Source organism: Mytilus trossulus, chromosome 10, assembly GCF_036588685.1.
Source record: "Mytilus trossulus isolate FHL-02 chromosome 10, PNRI_Mtr1.1.1.hap1, whole genome shotgun sequence".
Classification (NCBI taxonomy): Eukaryota; Metazoa; Mollusca; class Bivalvia; order Mytilida; family Mytilidae; genus Mytilus; species Mytilus trossulus.
In genome coordinates this window covers 58,915,208-58,934,208 of record NC_086382.1, presented here as the reverse complement: position 1 = coordinate 58,934,208, position 19,001 = coordinate 58,915,208, and the positions used below count along the sequence as shown (strand labels likewise).

Below are 19,001 nucleotides of genomic sequence, written 5' to 3'. Positions count from 1 at the left end.
TTATTAAGAAAAAATATCTATTGTTTGAATCAACTTCATTATCGAGGAAGTATGTTAGTTATACGTCCTTGTAGTTAGTTTTAATAAAAAAAAAAACAATCGTCTGTATTATAGTTGTTGAAAATATAAGTGAATCAACACTTCATTCAAGTAAACAGACACCTGCCGGAAAGAGACGAGACATTACGGAGTCACACGGAAAATAAGGATCTAAGCGCATGCGAAGATTGAGTTGACAGAGCAGAAGACAATACACAAATATTTGTTATTGTTTTGGACATATTCAGTTTAAGAGTTGTGAAAATTGACAATTGGTTAGCGGATGATTATGAAGAGACGGAATGTCGATTGCGGCAAAATTCGACGGATCCCCAAAAGAACAAAAATAACGGACGGTTTCTACGGAAGGTGATTTTCCATTTCCAATATGGCAGCAAAAATGTTTCAGAGGATAAATATGTATAATCCAATATTGATGTTGTTTCCAAAATACCTCATTATGTTGTCTCAGTTTCCATGCACCACATCATAATGCCCAAAGCTAACTATTCGTGGAAAGGATGATAACTTGGCGATAGCAGATTCTTTGTTCCCAGCCTTTATTTTCATGTTAATTAGGTTACCTGGAGAGGATTATTTCCCTTGTTAAGTCTGCATGATTTTTGTTTGTGTTATTTATATATCTTATTAATTCATATTTTTAATTTAAGAATGAAATCATGCATAGAAATAACAGATTTAGGCCTAGGGTTTTTGGTTTAATATTTCCTGGTTGGTGACTGAAATTAATTACGGTGCAGTCCGGTGTATCCGCGCACCTAAGACTTATGACTTCACTTCATTCAACTGATAAAACCAATAATTGGATAATTTTGTGTGAACACATTCATAACATACTTTTATTTCATAAAATCTTCTGTTTGTATGGTTTCATCCTTTAGATTTTGTGTAATGTGTGTCCAAAATTAGGAAAACCCCTGTTCTGAGAGTTCCTCTAATGTCCGGTGATTTCGCGCATGCCTTCCAAAAATAGCTAATTTGAAATAAAGGAAAGATGTTATTCTACGAAATATAGCTGGGTTAGTACCAAACACATTTCCAAGGATGCAGAGCAAAAAATATTTCAATGTGATATTAATTTGATTTAAATAAAACAAAAATAATCTGATGATGTATTTTTTTTAATGGAAATTGGCCAAATATGGTAAATCACGGGATTGCAGTTATTTATTAATTCTTGAACTTATCAATTTTATCCTTTTTTATCCCTTCGGAAGGCTAAAACAATAACAAGAACGATTTTGTATGTGTTACTGTGTTGATATGACGAAATCTGCAAATGCGCGATATCACGGGCCGCGCGGACACCAGGGACTCCACTGTATGTGTTACTTGTATAGAGTATTAAAATTTGAAATTGCATTTAATTGTGCAATACAATTTATGTATAGGTATATTCTGAAAGTTCTGATTGAACCAAATACTAAATGTAAATACCCATGTTAACCAAGATGATCAACATTGTCAATAGTGTACACCTGTCAAAATGCCATATTCTCACTCACGCTTTAATTAAAGTTACCTAGGTAACAGGAAATCATTCTAATTGATTTCTAACACTATGTCCTAAATGTGTAATAATTTCATTATGTTTGATATTTAAACTCTATGACTTATTAGGATTTACCATGAACTTACTTCATGTACTCTGATCAGAACATTTGTTGAAAGCAACCTTGCACTTTAATTTATGCTAATTATTTCAAATGATGGGTACAGTGTTTTGTATTTCTTTTCTGTGCACATGTCATTGTTTAGGGACATAGAAGCGCTCTCAAGTGTACAAATCTTGCCAGTTGTTTTTTTTACAAAAACTTGTATAAAAATAGATTTACAATGTGCCTCAACTGAATGTTATGAAACTTATATTCATTTGCAGCAGCAAAGTGTATTTTATTGCACAAACTGAAAAAAAATGGTTCAAATTTATTTATTTATTGTGTGTGTGGGGGGGGGGGGGGGGTCAATTTGCAACAGCATAGTGTATTGCACTAAAGCAAATTATAAATTCAAATCATTTACATGTAACCAATTTGAAGTTTTTTTACTTCTGTTATTCTGTGTCAGAAACCTATTATGTGTTAAAAGTTTGAAGTCTAAATTCAGACCTGTATCAAGCGTGAATATTGTGTCCATGTTGGCCCTAACTTTTATAGGGTTGGACATCTGTGGTCATATCCAGCTGCGCTTATCATAGCAATTTATTTCTCTTGTGAACAAAACATCATTTATATTTCTTACTTATATTCTGGTGAAAGATAGATAATTTATTATCGATTGAAAGCAGCCATCTCAGCATAGTGTATTGCACTAAAGCAAAATATAAATTCAAATCATTTACATGTAACCAATTTGAAGTTTTTTGACTTCTGTTATTCTGTGTCAGAAACCTATTATGTGTTAAAAGTTTGAAGTCTAAATTCAGACCTGTATCAAGCGTGAATATTGTGTCCATGTTGGCCCCAACTTTTATAGGGTTGGACATCTGTGGTCATATCCAGCTGCGCTTATCATAGCAATTTATTTCTCTTGTGAACAAAACATCATTTATATTTCTTACTTATATTCTGGTGAAAGATAGATAATTTATTATCGATTGAAAGCAGCCATCTCAATGACCGGTTAAATGTTGGCATGCTGCCATTGTTGAAATATCCTCCAACACCATCAAAATATCTTTCGCCATGTCAAATATCCTCCAACACCATCAAAATATCTTTCGCCATGTCAAATATTAAAATGTTAAAATTGTACTACATGCATGAGCTTTCGGGTCGATCCGGCCCCCAAAAAAATATATTTATAGGGAACAGAAATAAAGATGTACAAGTTAATGATGTAATTCATTAACCTCACTGACTGCATAAAAATTGTGAAATGTCACAGTTTGCAGATGACGGAGCTATCTGGTTATCAGGAAAATGTATTTCTTTTTTACAGAAAAAAATACAACATGATTTATATTGCAAAAAGTAAAATTTTTAGGAAGTATATTTGGTTGCAAATTAACAGAAGATCAAACTATAAAGACCTTGTTGATTACGTAACTTTAATTAATCAGGATTTGAATTAATTTAAGTGATTACAAGTGGCATTACCTTAGTTCACAATCATCAGACAATTGTTGAATAAACAAACCAATTATAGACTTATGACACTTTTTGCAAATTCTATTTATACTGTTAAAATGTGTCACAAATTCCTCCAAAATCAATTTAGTTTATTTATATTTTAATATGGGGCCGGATTGACGTGGGACGGATCGACTTGGGCCGGATCGACTTGGGGCCGGAACAACTGGATACCCATGCATTACATGTTCAAGGTTCCATACTTCAAAAAGAAAAACTGGGATTTTGTTAAGGGGTATTTACGGGTAATTGCTGCAAGGGGGATGGGGTTTTAAATTTCAAGAATAAATCTTCAATTGCACTGGACAAATGGAAGTTTTTAACGACCTTGACGGGCTATGTAGCCCTTGCACGGTCTGTAATTGCACATGAACAGTATTGCGCATTAGATTTTAAAGATCTTTGTCTGATCACATTTATTTTGTGTCAGAAACCTCTATTATATATTATAGTATTACATGTATGTTGAGAATTTGATTACAATCCAACATTGTCCAAATTCAGACTATCAAGCTTGAATATTGTGTCAAAATTTGCCCCAACTGTTCAGGGTATGACCTCTGCGGTTGTATATAAGGTTGCAATCAGTGAAGAATATATGCATTATATTTATAGGCTAAATTTGTTGTATTGAAAAATACTCTAAATTTGTTATCAAGGAGTCTGCTAGTAAGAGCTAAGTCATGTACACATGTTGTGATAATGTAAGTGTGAAATAAAGTACTTATAAAACAAAAGTTCACTCAAACAGTATAATCAATTTTAGTTATTCCCAGATGTGCAGAAGTAAAATATTTGAGTTCTGACAGTGTCTATTCTTTTCAGAAATGTAATTCCACAACTTTAATGCAAAATATTAAACAAAATATCTTGAATTGTTTTAATTGTTTTCTTTCAGTACCTTTTTGTACCTGAAGTTTTTGATGGTTTGGGCCCTGGTCCTGATGGCAGATTTTATACTAGAGTTCCGATTTGAGTATCTGTGGCCATTCTGGTTATTGGTTAGAAGTGTCTACGATTCATTCAAATATCAAGGATTGGTAAGTTAAGCATTCAATTATTAATCATAATATGTACATAAAAATATTTTGTGTTCATTTATATTTGTTGTTTGTCTCTTTAAGAAATGTACAATTATTTTAAAACAAAAAATATTTACTTTCCGTACGGCAATTGAGTTTACAAATAAATTAAGAGAAAAAAAACCCAGTTGTATTATGTAAGTCTTGACCATTTCAGTGTAACACTCAATATTCCTTGTTAGTCATATATAACATGTATAAGAGCTATTGGGGAGCATAATATACATGCAAAATTGATGCTGCAGTTGTTACTGAATTACTGACATATCATGCATATGTACATGTAGTCCCAGGACCCTCTTTGCCTGGTTTAATCTCTCCATATAAGGAATGCTGCTGGTTGTGAGAGATTCAATTGTGGATATCCTCTGTCATAGATATAAGATGTGGTATAAGTGCCAGTGAGACAACTCTCCATCCAAGGCACAATTTGTAAAAGTAAACCATTAAAGGTCAACATACGGTCTTTAACACAGAGCCTTGACTAATACCTAACAGCAAGCTATAAAAGGCCCCCAAAATGACTAGTGTAAAACCTTTCAATTGGGAAAATGTCTGCATAAATAATACATAATTCCATTGGACCGTAATATCTAGATTTCATAGAACAAGAGTGACACTAGAAATCATTCTTTTCCACAGTGAATCACTTAATACAAGCTTAGTTTTGATAGCAAGAACAATTTTTGACTAAATTACCTGAAGGCTTACATGTATGTCATGTATGTGTACTGTAACTTTTACCAAATAGCCGTACCTATGGCTCCAAACCATTATTGTACATTTATTGTACTATTTATTTCTATTTAAGATAAAGTATAAATCTAGTGATAAAAAAATTGTTTAAAAAGCGAGAAAGTTGTAGCTTTTGACAACAAGCCACTTCTTTCACATGTTTCTGTATGCAATATTTTCAGGCATTTTCCGTGTTTTTCGTGTGCATTGCTGTCACCTCAGATGTGGTGTGCTATCTGTTTATACCTGTACAATGGTTATTTTTTGCTGCCAGTACTTATGTCTGGGTCCAGTATGTATGGCATACAGGTAGGTCAAAGGTTACATATATATATAATTTATAATAAAGGTTTCATTTAAACATCAGCCCTGAGATATATACATTTTTGTTTTTGTACATTGAGATGGCAAAAATAAAACCTACTTAAATGCTACGATATTTTTCTTAGCAGCTTTATATTCATTAAAATTGAGAATGGAAACGGGGAATGTGTCAAAGAACCAACAATCCGACCATAGAAAAAACAACAGCAGAAGGTCTTCAATGTAGCGAGAAATTCCTGCACCAGTATACACTTTTTTGGACAGAAATTACTACCAACTCCTGTAAAAAAATGAAAATTTTAAAGGAGAGAAATAACAGTATAAATTAAGATGTTGAAGTATCTTGATATTATGAACTAACTTTTTACAATATTTGAATGTAAGTTCATAAAAATTTATAGGGAAATGTATCACTTGAAATACTTAACCAAGTTAAATTAATATTTTACAAATTTTAGTGTCCTGTTACCTGTGTTTGTTTGATAATATTGTATAAGTAGTGTTCCTCAATTGACATTTATTTTTAAATACTTGTAAACCACTTCCAAACTTCCTATTTATTTTCCTGTAATTACTGTATATTTAATCAAAAACAACAATGGATTAAGTTCTGATCTGTCCTGAATTGTAAGTTTTAAAATAATGTATCAAGTTTTTTGTTGATAATGTAGATGTAAAAAAAAATATACCAAAAAAAATATCTTTTGAAAATTTGATGTTTTTACAGAAAGAGGAATATGTCTTCCTACAGTTTCTCTATGGTTGCTGTTTGTCTACATAGAAGCTTCAGTGAGACTGAGAGAATTGAAAGCTTTACCATTTAATCTTGATCTCTGTAGACCATTTGCAGCTCACTGGTAAGAATCCGAGATTATTATGAGTATTCATGTGTGTCCGTTTGGCTGTGCGAGATGTATCAAGTTCGCAGTCACGTCCGGTCAGAAGGGGGATGTAAATCCAATGCCTCGTGTAAAGAGAGTGCCACGCTCTTTGCACGTTAAGAACCCTTGCGACAACTCTTTGAGGGGTCCGTAGGTGGCCTGTTGCAAGGCAAAATTTCTGTCCCTATCCAATATACCCTCAATTTCCAGTGGCAGTCCAAATTTCCCCGACCATCATCTAGATGGCCTCTATTACAACAACCTACCTATTGTATTTATTGTTAACTTGTTCTCATCCTGAATATGCATGAAATATTTGCCACTGGACGTTAAGCAACCATCAATCAATCATGTGCTCTGGACATGTGAAAAAATATGGTGTTAATGTTAGTGAGACAGAAACCCATGAATACAAGTTCTTCATTAAAATAGACCTTCTGCTTAGCCATGCAATTACACTTTATTTTTCTACACTTCCTGCAAGAAAACAGACCAACACCATTGCTTTAGTTAATTAAATATACTAGATTTTATTTGAGCTTTATCATGCTTCCCATGATTGCTGATTTCATTTTTTGTAACTCCTAACTGTATAGTCAGGTAAAAAAAATATAAGCTGTTCGTCCAAGGTGATGAAAAATTGACATGATATTCACAGTCATTTATTACACAGATATTCTTTTTTTATGCTCCTCCCATAGCAAGGCTCTTTAATGCTTAAAATTCATTTCATTTGGAACTAGAAGTCATTTGATTTAAACTTTTTAAAATATAGTCCATTTTTCAGAACAAAACATTTATTAATTGTACATTGTTTAATGTTTTATATTGTTATTTCAGTATTGGTTATCCTGTTGTTACACTAGGTTTTGGTTTTAAAAGTTATGTGTCTTACAAGTTTAGATTGGTAAGTTCATCATGTTTTTTTTTGGAATTGATTCTTTAGAAATCTCAAAACTTATGAATTATTGACACCACTTTCATACCTAGGGTAGGTCATATTTCCTTCTATCTAGAAACAAAAAAACTATCTATCAACACAACTGGCTTAAATGAACCAAGCTTGGCAGAAAATATTCATTTTGTCCCCTGATGTGCAGTGCTGTTGGAAATATGTTATCAATGGTATGGGTCTTTCCAAAACTCTCCAATACTGAGAACATGATAGATATAAAGCTTTTATACTTGGAAGAATTATTTCTCATCATGTTTTTCTTGATTGTGCTTTATCATCAATTTAATTTGGTAACATTGATATCATAATACCATCAAACATAGAAGATACACTGGGTTTTCTACTTGGTTTATTAAACGAATTATTTTTAATTCAATGACCTGAATATTTTATTATTATTTGGCTGAAATCACAAAATGTTGGTTTGCTAGTTTCATATTTAGTTTTGTACAAAATATGAGCTCAAGTTGATCCTTTTTACTGGACTTTTATCCTTAGCACATGCAACCTTTCCAATTATAAAGGTCATGAGGAGAAATTGCTGTAAAAAAAGAAAAAAGTTATTAAAACCTCTCACCTAATAATCATAACTATCAATACAAATTGATTGTCTACTCAGGTTAGTGGACTTGTTAACATGATGATGAACTTTAACAGAAATGTCTATGATGATCTATGGAGTGAACTTGTATATTTGATTCCTATTATCTTAACTGTTAAAATGAAGATTGTTTGTATATATTTTTAGCGCAAGCAGAAAGACGTTCAGAAAGAAAATGAATTTTATTATAATTTAATAAACCAAGCACTGCCCACAGAATTACAAAATCAGTATATAGAAAAACAGAAAGGTAGGAACTTGTAAGCTTGATACAAGCATCAAATGTTTGTTTCAGGCATACCAAGAAGAGAATAATAGTGTTGTTGGAATTGTATAATTTGGTTTAGCACAGGACTTTAATGAAGTGTTTGAAATATTTATAATATTCTTTTAGTTTGTTGATTTCCATATAAAACTGTTTTATGGTAAGGAACTCAGAATTAAATTATTTCATAACACTGCACATTAACATCAATAGACTTATGCAGTCTATTACATCTTGCAAGAGAAATATCACTTGGCACCTTTGTGTGTATTTGAGGTCAACAAATATGTCCCTTACCCACCTGCGAACTGTAGTAGGTTGGCAAGTAGAGGTTTATACATACAGCCTTTTCCTTTCTACAAAGCATGGCCAGGATGTACTGTACAATAACCAGTCAATAGATGTCTTACATAGAAATTTTGTGGCTGTAATATTTCAAACAAACAACAGCTTAAGGGAGCAGAACAAAATTAGTAACTCAATTCTGAAAGGAATATTCTGACAGAAGAAACATGATTATTTTTTAAAAATTAAGAAAATTTAGTTTGATCTAAAAAGGTTGAGCTATACTGATTTGATAAACAGTGAAAAAAATACACAACAGAATAAAAAAGGAATAATTACATTTTGTGACAATATCAAATATTTATGCATTGCAGTTTTTATTTAAATAATATATGTATGTTTTAATATAACAGCTTTACCAGCTAAATCAGAAGAGGAAGTAATCTCAAATGGAGTTATAGGAAAACAGAAGACAGAAGATACAAAGAAATTAAAAGATATAGAAGAAGATGAAGAAATAGAATTTATAGAGCAACCAAAGTCTAAAAATGATGTCAATAATTTTAATGAAAGTGCTGAGAATATTAAAAATGAACAGCAATCTTCTAAGTCTTTTAAATCAAACAGTGTCTCAACAAAATCCTCCTCATCTTCTAAACTCAACAGTGCTAAAGACAATAGAAAGGGAAAGAAAGACGTCAATAAGGAGGTGCCACCCACACCTGTCACATTAATTAATAATAAAGACGAATTTATAGTTAGGTAAGTGGCACATTGATTAATAATAAAGACAAATTTATAGTTAGGTAAGTGGCACATTGATTAATAATAAAGACAAATTTATAGTTAGGTATTAAAGTGGCGCGTTAATTGATAATTAAGATGAATTTCAAATAGGTAAGTGGCACATTAAATAATTTTAAAGACGGATTTATAGTTAGGTAAGTGGCACATTAATTAATTATAGAGACAAATTTATAGTTAGGTAAGTGGCACATTAATTAATTATAGAGACGAATTTATAGTTAGGTAAGTGGCACATTAATTTATGATACCGGTAAAGACGAATTTATAGTTAGGAAAGTGGCAAATTAATTTATGATAAAGATGAATTCATAGTTAGGTAAGTGTCACTTTTAATGATAATGATGAATTTATAGTTAGGTAAGCGTCACATTAATTAATAATAAAGATGAATTTATAGTTAAAGGTGAGGTGAGCTTTTAGAACAAATATATGTTTCAGAGGATGATTTTGGCTAGTTCTCATTGTGTTTCTGTGTAACAGTTAATTAAAAGACAAGCTAAATGTTTTGCTTGCTTAAGTTCATATAACATGCATAGTGTTTTTACTTGGCACTTTACAGTTTTTTGTCTGTAACTATGGAACTACAATGTATCACAGGGACCTTTATTGAGCAATAATTACATTAGATGTATTTTTCATTATAATTCGTTATTCTGAATGGCTAACTGCACATCACATGTTATTCCTAAAAGCAATTGCATTACACAATAAAACTTTTCATTCATGATAATACGAGGTCAGACAATAAAGTGCATGATCCTAGGTAAAACATGTAATTATACGTATTGAATGCCTCTTTTTGTAACTTCATAGTTTGTAAAGTGTTGACCGTGCGCACATTTTTAGAATGAAGCACTTCCTCACTTCATACAAAATGTACTTCGGTCAACGCTTTTACACCCCTATGAAGTTACAAAAAGAAGCATGTAATTCTTAATTGACAATGTGTAAAGGTTATCACATGATAATACATGTAATACTAATATTTTAAGGCAAGATAGAGAAGTCATATGCACTGGGCTTGTAGGAAAATAAAAACATTACTAAAATGTTTAGTGGTCAGCCAACATTTTCTAGGGTTTGTTGACAATGGTATAAAAGGATACACATAATTTATATAAAAAGTATGAGAACTTACAAAAAAAGATGGAGCACAGAAAGAATTACCAAATACAAAAAACACTGAAGAAATAAAAAGAATGTAAATACTTCAAACTTAAAAAAAAAAATCACTAGAAATATTTGGTAGATCATTTTTTTTTACACATCAAAATCTATTCAAGACTAAAAAGTTTGATATGGTATCTGATTATTTATTTTATTTGTGAACCTTTTAGGTTAGAAACAGATGTAAAGAAATTAAAGACAGACCTACAATCCAGTAGGAATTGTGAACAGGAATTAAAATCACAGATAACTACATATCTTTTAGAAGACAAAAGTCTTAGATCAGAATATTATAAACTACAGATAGATAACGAAAATCTTCAAAATAAGTAAGCATATATACATATATTGGTGTCAACACTAATTCCAGAAAAAAATCTAGCATTTTTTGGCGGATGGAGGAAAATTATTTACTTTTTCCTAAGTTCTGTATATCAACAGTCCTGAAAAAAGTCCTTCTTTCTATTATATATAGAAACATATCAATTATAAAAAGAACAAGTATAGGCAACAACTATTTGTTCACAACAGGTTCCAGTGGCTTTTACTCTTGCTTTTGATGTTTTTATACTGAAAATACAACAAAGGAATGTCTTAGTATGTGAACTTAAATATAAAAGGAATGGACAAAAGGTTACCAAATGCAGTTATTTACATGAAATAAAGAAACCCCAAAATTCCTTGTTAATTTGACTAGAATGATTCATGAATAGAAATGAGCTAGAAATATTTAAGGGCTATTCCAGAAAAAAAATGTATGGGGGGGGTTGGAAGGCACATTGTATTAATAATACATGGGTGATGGGTTTCAGAGCAACTTTTCACACTATAATGCACTATAATTCTCAATTACAATTGTCTGGGTGGCGGATGCTGACAAAAACTGCCTTCTAACTCCCTCATACATTTTTTTCTGGAATAGCCCTAACTAATTCTGTGATATGAAACTTCTCTTAACAGTTTAAAAGCTAAAACATTTGTATATGTACTAACTAGTTCACCTTAAAATTGCTTCAATTCCTCACATAATTACAAGTGGTTAAAATATTTTTAAACATTATGAAGTAAAGTGATTGCCAATGAGGTAACTATCCACCAAAGTTCAGATTAAGTGGATGTAAGCAATTATAGGCAACTGTACAGCATAGAAGAATGAGAAAAACCCATACCAATTGTTTGGCTATACAAGGCCCAGACATGAAAAATCTTAAACATTCTTTTGAGAAAAGGAACAGACTTATTTATAACAAAACAATTTATGAAGAAAAAATAAATATTACATCAATGTATGAAAATCACTGAACTACTGGTTCCTAAATTGGGACAGGCACATACAGAATGTGGTAAGGTTATCATTGTTGGTAAGCTTCCACAAAATACATAACAAGTCCAAAGATGCATCTATCATCAGAGTTGGAAATCATAACTAGAAAAATTGTAAAAGTAATCTTAATTTGAATTTGAGTTTTCACATTAACTCATTGAGTTATGTTTTTAGTTTGAATGTTTTCTTGTTTTCCTCAAAATGTTGAGTTTGCCTCGTGCAGGAGTCCCTTGACTTTACTGAAAAAACCTTGATGAGAGCCCTATAAAAATCTCTTATTTCTAAAAATTAAAAAAATGCAACGGAAACATTCAGCATCTGAGTACAAAATCTGTTATACTGGCATAATGATGTTTTAACTTGCCTGAACGAGGTATAGAATTGTATATGAGGTCTGACTAATGAACTAATTTAATTGACCTTTACTATTTCTTAAATTTCAGACTTCACAATCTTGTTACAAGTAGGCAGCAAGACAAACAGAATATCTCACTTTTAGAAAAGAAAATGAACGAAGAAAGAAAGATGAGAGCGGGTATAGAACTACAGTTGAACACAGAACGTAAAGCTAAAAAGGCAGAAGAGGCTGCTGCAGCCCGGGCTATGGCAGTGGCTTCTACACAGAGGTAATGATCAAGGTTCATTGATAAAGTTTTCCTGGTTAATATAAAAAAAGAAGATGTGGTATGATTGCCAATGAGACAACTCTCCACAATAGACCAAAATGACACAGAAATTAACAACTATAGGTAACTGTAAGGCCCTCAACAATGGGCAAAGCCCATACTGCATAGTCAGCTATAAAAGACCCCAAAATGACAATGTAAAACAATCCAAACAAGAAAAATAACGGCCTCAATTATGTAAAAAAAAATTAGTGAAAACAAATATGTCACACATAAACAAACGACAACCACTGATTTACAGGTCCTGATAAGTTTGTTTCTGAGGTAATATAAGCTATAGGTCTAATATATTTGTTTCTAAGATAGAATAATATATATTTGCTGTATGGAATGATTGTAAAGTGTGCATGTCTGTCTGACAGGTTTCAGCTGAACTCTACCTCATTTTCATGATCCATTGGTCAATGTTGAATTTTCCTGGTTAAGTATGTTTCTGAGATACTATAAGCTATAGGTCAACTATATTTGCTGTATGGAATGATTTTATAGGGGAATAATCTATTCTTACAAATTTTCCTCTTTAAACTAATTCCAAAAACTAGTTCAAGAAGTAAGTCATTGAAGTTTCTTAACTTATTAAACTTTTGACTTTTCTTTGACAGAATTGAATGTTCAGAACAGTGTAAATCTAAACAGAGAAATATAGAAACAGAAATAAAACAGTATCAACGAGATCTCAAAATGAAGGAAGAACAATACAGACAGTTAGAATATGAAAATCAGGTAATTAAATAAGGTTGGAGGAGACTAAACATTCATGGTTTTATAATAATATTTAGGCTTTATATAAGATTTAAGATACATCCATAACACATTACATTTTCCAATCATTTAATGGTTTAGTGCACTTGAATTTTAATTCTTGTGAAAGATTACCTTATTTCCTTTTCATGACATGAAATAAACTATATTTATCATATGAAAAGGAAAAAAACTTTGAAATAGATATTCAAAGAGAGAGAAAAAAAAATTGTCATACATTTAAATTTTAGAATGCATGTTGAACAGAAATGAGACTAGAAAACAAATATTTGCTTCGTTGCTGTCAAAATAATTGTGTCTAAATGAATTTTATCATAAGTTGTCTAACAGTATATACCTTCTATCAAATGTATGCAAAACTGTAAACCAACATATTGCTTTCAAACTGCTAAAAATTTATAAATTTTAAATTAAATTCAAGTTACAAATCTAGGTGTCAGGGAAATTAAGTCTTTGAATTGATGGCACATTTCCTAAGTTAAATATATACTATTGATATTAACAGAAACTTCGACAGTTAAAAGATCAACAAAATGAAACAGATGTGTTGATGTCAGCTTTGTCAGCAATGCAGGATAAAAATTCTCATCTAGAAAACAGTCTTAGTGAAGAAACACGCATCAAATTAGATTTGTTTTCAGCATTAGGTGAAGCCAAAAGACAGATTGAAATACTCAAAGGTATGAAGTGATTAGGAAAAGATAATTAGCTGCTTGAAATTCACTGTTAAGTCAAACAAATATTTCTCTTTTTATAATGATATTAACTTGGCAGTTGAACAAGTAAACTGTTTATGTACATTTTATAAGTTAATTTAACCACTGAGGTAGAAACAATTGAACATCAACATGCTGTGATGAAATGAGACAAACATAAGAAGTCAAATAAAATGTAAAGAGGCCCATAAGATAAGATACTTATTAAAGACCTCAAATGTAGATGATTTAATGAATTGTCATTACAAATATATTTCTGAATCACATCAGTTTTTTCTTTCTTTCCCTTAATATACTGCAGACTCATATAATGGCATTAATACAGATTTTTTTTTGTTATTTAAAAAGAAATATTGGATGTTTATTGATAAAGTTGATAATTCACAGTTATAACAAGTCTTAAAATTTAGAATTGAAATGGAGAATTTGTCAAATAGACAACAGCCAGACAAAAGAACAAAAAACAACTGAAGGCCACCAATGATAAACAATGCCTACATTTTCTTCCTATAAGCTGTAATCGGTAGATCAGTTTACCCATCATTCATGAACTGACATCAACCAACAAATCATTAGACTTGAATTATGTCAATTCTTTAGTAGTTGTCTTTAGTTGTTGATATAAGGAGATATGAGGTCTTCATCAATGAGACAGCAACCCATCTAAACAGTTATCAGTTACTTTCATTTGGTTTGTTTATTACTAAAGTAAGGTGAATTCTTGATTCTATTATAGTACGCAGTGAAGACAAAAAAGTTATTGTTTTAATTTAGATATGTCATAATTAATGGTACAAGAATTAAAAATATGATTGATATTCTGTCCATTTCAGGTTATCTTATAGAAAAAGACAGAGAACTTGCTGATATCAAGTCCAAAATAGCTGAAGCAATGGCCTTACACATGATTCCCACTTCATCAGCCTGTATGAATGGTACAGATACAGTCATGACCTCACCATTGTATTCAAGCAAACAACAGAAAGACGACGGCATCGTTAAATCTAATCTGAACCCACATGCATCAGATTACACTCCCAAAACTACCACATAAATTGCGATGGAACATTATTAACAACCTTTTAGCTTCTGGACATTTGTCTATAGATGTTTTCCTCAGTGTAGTATGACTCTGGCATCCCTCAAATGCATATGGTTTAAAGTTTTATAAACACAAAGACTACTCTGACATTATTTATTATGAAATTTTATAGATTTTTTGTTATGTTTGGATATTAAAAACTGAAAATATTTGAAAGTAAAAAATAATATGGAAATATTATTATAGCTTTGTTAAAGAGACCACAAAATGATGTCAGACATATATATTGGTATAATCAGTTTGAACAAAACTAAAATGAATAAATAGTTAATGAATTTGATATTTTAATTTAAAGTAAACCAATACTATAAATCCATATTTATACTTTTTTTTATTAAAAAAACTTTTTTCCATATTTTGCATTTGAGGACGTTATTTTATTTTGTGTAACTTGTATGCCAGTGTTTATTTACTGAGAGTTATCAGAAGCACTTTAATTGCAACTTATCTTGATGAAGTAGAGGTTTTTCAGAACGTACATTTTCACAAAACTATATTGTTATATCTATTTGAGCATTAATAAATATTCTATGCTTTTGAGAAGAATAATTGTGTTTGCAAGTCTTTTATGAATATTAAAAACTTACCATTCAGCTAAATACAGTTAATGAATGATCATTGTATTAAAGCTGTTCCATGTTAGAACATAAAAATATGTGTAATTATCAAAGCGTATTAAAATTTGATTTTTGAAAGGTCATGAGAAAACTTGTTCCTCAGAAAAAAACTTTAATATTTACATATACATGTAGCTCAAATTGTTTTTATATTGTTGAAAATATTGGCACTTTAGTGAAATAAAATTAAATCTAAATGAAAATATAAATCCTCAGCTATACAGCATAACTATCAGTTCTTCTTGACACATAGTTTATTGTCAAAAGTATACTCTGAAAAATCTATGCTTCATCAAGGTAGTTGTAATTAACAAGATAAAATCCATGACAGGGAATGCTTTGGAAAGAATATTGGCTCTTTCTATTTACTTAAATGGCAATGTTGCTGTGTTAACCCTGCTGAAAGAACTGTTTGTGTTTGAAATAGGGAAAACAGTGATAATTGAAATATGAAAGAAATGCTTATTAAGATTTTCTTGAGTTTTCATAGCCACTAATCTGCTGCAAGTATACTGCTATTTAAGATATTAAAAATAATACGAAAAGTATTTTATTTATTTGCAATAACTGAAATGCGAGGAAACAAATTTTATATATTGTTGCCTCGCTCAAAAATAATATATACAATGTACTAAAACAAATATTTGGCAGGTCATTGGCTATGAATATTTATGAAAATTTCAATAAAGATATTGTGTCTCCCAAAGACTATTCTATTTTAAGGGAGATAGTATAAAATATTGTTATTCTTGCCAAATATGAATGAACGAAAAAGTGCTTTGAAATAGGAACGTTGCATCATTCTTTGTATGACTATAAATTGCATTATACTTAATATTTTATATTTATAAATTTATTTTTTAATTTTTGATTAGTTTGGAAAAAAATTCAGTCAGCACCTTTACAATATTTATATTGATACATGATTATTGCCCTGACAAACTGATCAAAATGTAAAAATACTGAAAAGTTTGTGTAAAAAAATATATTTTTTCAGTTTAGATTTGACTGTTTTTCATATCAATTCATCATTTTAAATATTGGAAGAATTTTAATCATAAAAGGACAGAATACATATGTCCCTATGCTTTAACCACAAATTCGTTGGTTAGAAACAATTTTAAAGGAGTTTCAATTAAAGTTTATTATGGCTATCATGATATGCCAATAGAACTTATTTTAACAAAAATAATACAATTTTTACCATACTGAATTGTCATATCATGTCATTTTATTCTCATAGTATTGTTAAAGAAGCATTCTTATGCTAGTCATCAATACATTGGCTAGCTACAGAAAAAGATTATGACATTAATTAATATTACAGTGACCAATCTGAAATCAGCAAATTCCAAAAATTATGCCAGTTTGATTAAAAAAAAAATCTTGTTAAAGTATAATTTGTATCTGACATGAAATGAATATATTTTGGTTTCCAACAAAGAAAATAAACTCTTTTTTAAGTACAAACATATCAATATATATTGACTCCTTTAAAAACAAAAACATTTATAAAGTTACAAGACAAAAGAACTGACAAGAAGTATCATTATTTGTTTATTCTTAATAAGAAACTTTTAACATTGCATAATAAAGTATAAAGGATGATGCAACTATATTGTTAAAGAAGATACCATCAAAGTTGATATTGTTTTTGTGGTAAATGTAAAGCTTATATGTTATAGTTTTGTGTGGTATAGTTTTATTTCTGGGTATCAAAGCCACATACTGTAATTTGTTGTTGAAAGAGAAACAGGAGAAGCCAGAAATAAACAAAGCATTTTTGTTACATCTTTGTCTTTTATTTTGTAAAGATCTGGTTGGAAGATTCTCTTGTGAAAAAGAGCGCCCTTACAGTGATGATGATAATGTTTCAGGGCTTTTTGAATCTGTCAGATACTGTAATTCCTTTTTTTAGCGTGTACTTATTTTCCCGAATTGTGTATTTCAAACATTTTGCAGGTATTTATATTCCCGATTTTATAATTATTGTCTTTCAGTTGAAAGATTTGATTTAGATTCTGACAATTGGCAATTATAAACCAACCGCAAAATTTGTGAAAATAAATACACCGCAAAAATAAGTAAAATTACAGTACCCACGTCCTGTTTTCTGATACTTGTTTATTGCTGTGAATGTTGCTTCAAATAGATATAAGAATATGTGGTATGAGTGCCAATGAGACATCCAAATCACAATTTATCAAAGTATGCATTAGATTTCACTGAAGTGATTATGGTATAAGTTTAAAGTCCAATAACTCATGCTGTTATCACCATCTGCTTGTGATATATATCACAAGCTTTTGATTTGGACAGTCTAGTTTATATTTATACCCTGCATGAGGAAGGAGAATGTATTATCATGGTTTTATTGTAGAAAAAAAAAGGATGTGATGTTTAAATCCATGATTCAAACACAGTGAATACAGTTTATAGCTACTCTTTAAACTAAAATCACAATGCAGCACTCAACATGTTGCAAATCTTCAATTAACCTAAGTCCAAGATGGCCAATAACACTTGTTTGAGTGGAATTAAATATAAGCATATACACAGCATAGGACAAACAGCTGTGTGATAATATCAACAAATGAATAATATTGGACAAAGATAAATGATGAAAAATCTTAACTGTAAAATACAGAAACCTTTAGTTTTTGGCACTGAAGCAACTGCCAGAAATCAATAAATTATATTTTACAGCCACACCAATTAATTGAAGAAGTCCTCTAGTGATTGGTTTGTTTCCACAATTTCTAATTTATCTTCAAAATCTCTTGGTTTGATCATTAATCTATATTAGAAGGTATATTGTGAACAAGGTAACAAAAATCCTTGAAAGTTATTGATATAAACTAATATAAAAAAGAATTTGGTATGATTGCAAATGAGACAACTCTCCACAATAGATTACATGACACAGAGATGAACAACTTTAGGTCACCGTATGTCCAACTATGAGCAATGCACATACGATACTGTTGTCAGGTCATTAAAGATTTCAAATTTTGGCGTTAATATTGATTCATATATCGGGTCTATGCATCAGAACTAAACACATTTATTAAAAAAAAAACAGTTGTTGGCATTACATGAGTTATGTTCTTCTTATATATGTTATGATGTATGATACTAAACCCCTAACGGGAAGGACTATGCCTGATATTCATATGATGAAATCATAATCTTTCAATCATCTTAATTGATGTCTGGAGCTGGCATGTCAGTTTTAACTGCTAGTAGTCTTTTGCTATTTATGTATAATTGTCATTTTGTTTATTTTCCTCGGTTACATCTTCAGACATCAGACTCAGACTTCTCTTGAATTGAATTTTAAATGTACGTATTGTTATGCGTTTACTTTTCTACATTGGCTAGAGGTATAGGGGGAGGATTGAGATCTCATAAACATGTTTAACCCCACCGCATTTTTGCGCCTGTCCCAAGTCAGGAGACTCTGGTCTTTGTTAGTCTTGTATTATTTTAATTTTAGTTTCT

At 30.6% G+C, this 19,001-nt stretch overlaps 1 protein-coding gene across 1 annotated transcript; it reads left to right on the top strand.

The window, feature by feature from the left end:
* Nucleotides 1-160: 160 nt before the first annotated feature.
* Nucleotides 161-17,289, top strand: LOC134688273 (macoilin-like). The gene is made up of 12 exons (XM_063548820.1): nucleotides 161-408; nucleotides 4,090-4,231; nucleotides 5,191-5,317; nucleotides 6,060-6,189; nucleotides 7,054-7,120; nucleotides 7,917-8,019; nucleotides 8,733-9,081; nucleotides 10,464-10,622; nucleotides 12,061-12,243; nucleotides 12,906-13,026; nucleotides 13,571-13,745; nucleotides 14,615-17,289. Exons 1-12 carry the CDS (start codon nucleotides 323-325, stop codon nucleotides 14,833-14,835), a joined length of 1,863 nt encoding a protein of 620 aa, XP_063404890.1. The 5' UTR covers nucleotides 161-322; the 3' UTR covers nucleotides 14,836-17,289.
* The last annotated feature ends 1,712 nt before the right edge of the window (nucleotides 17,290-19,001 follow it).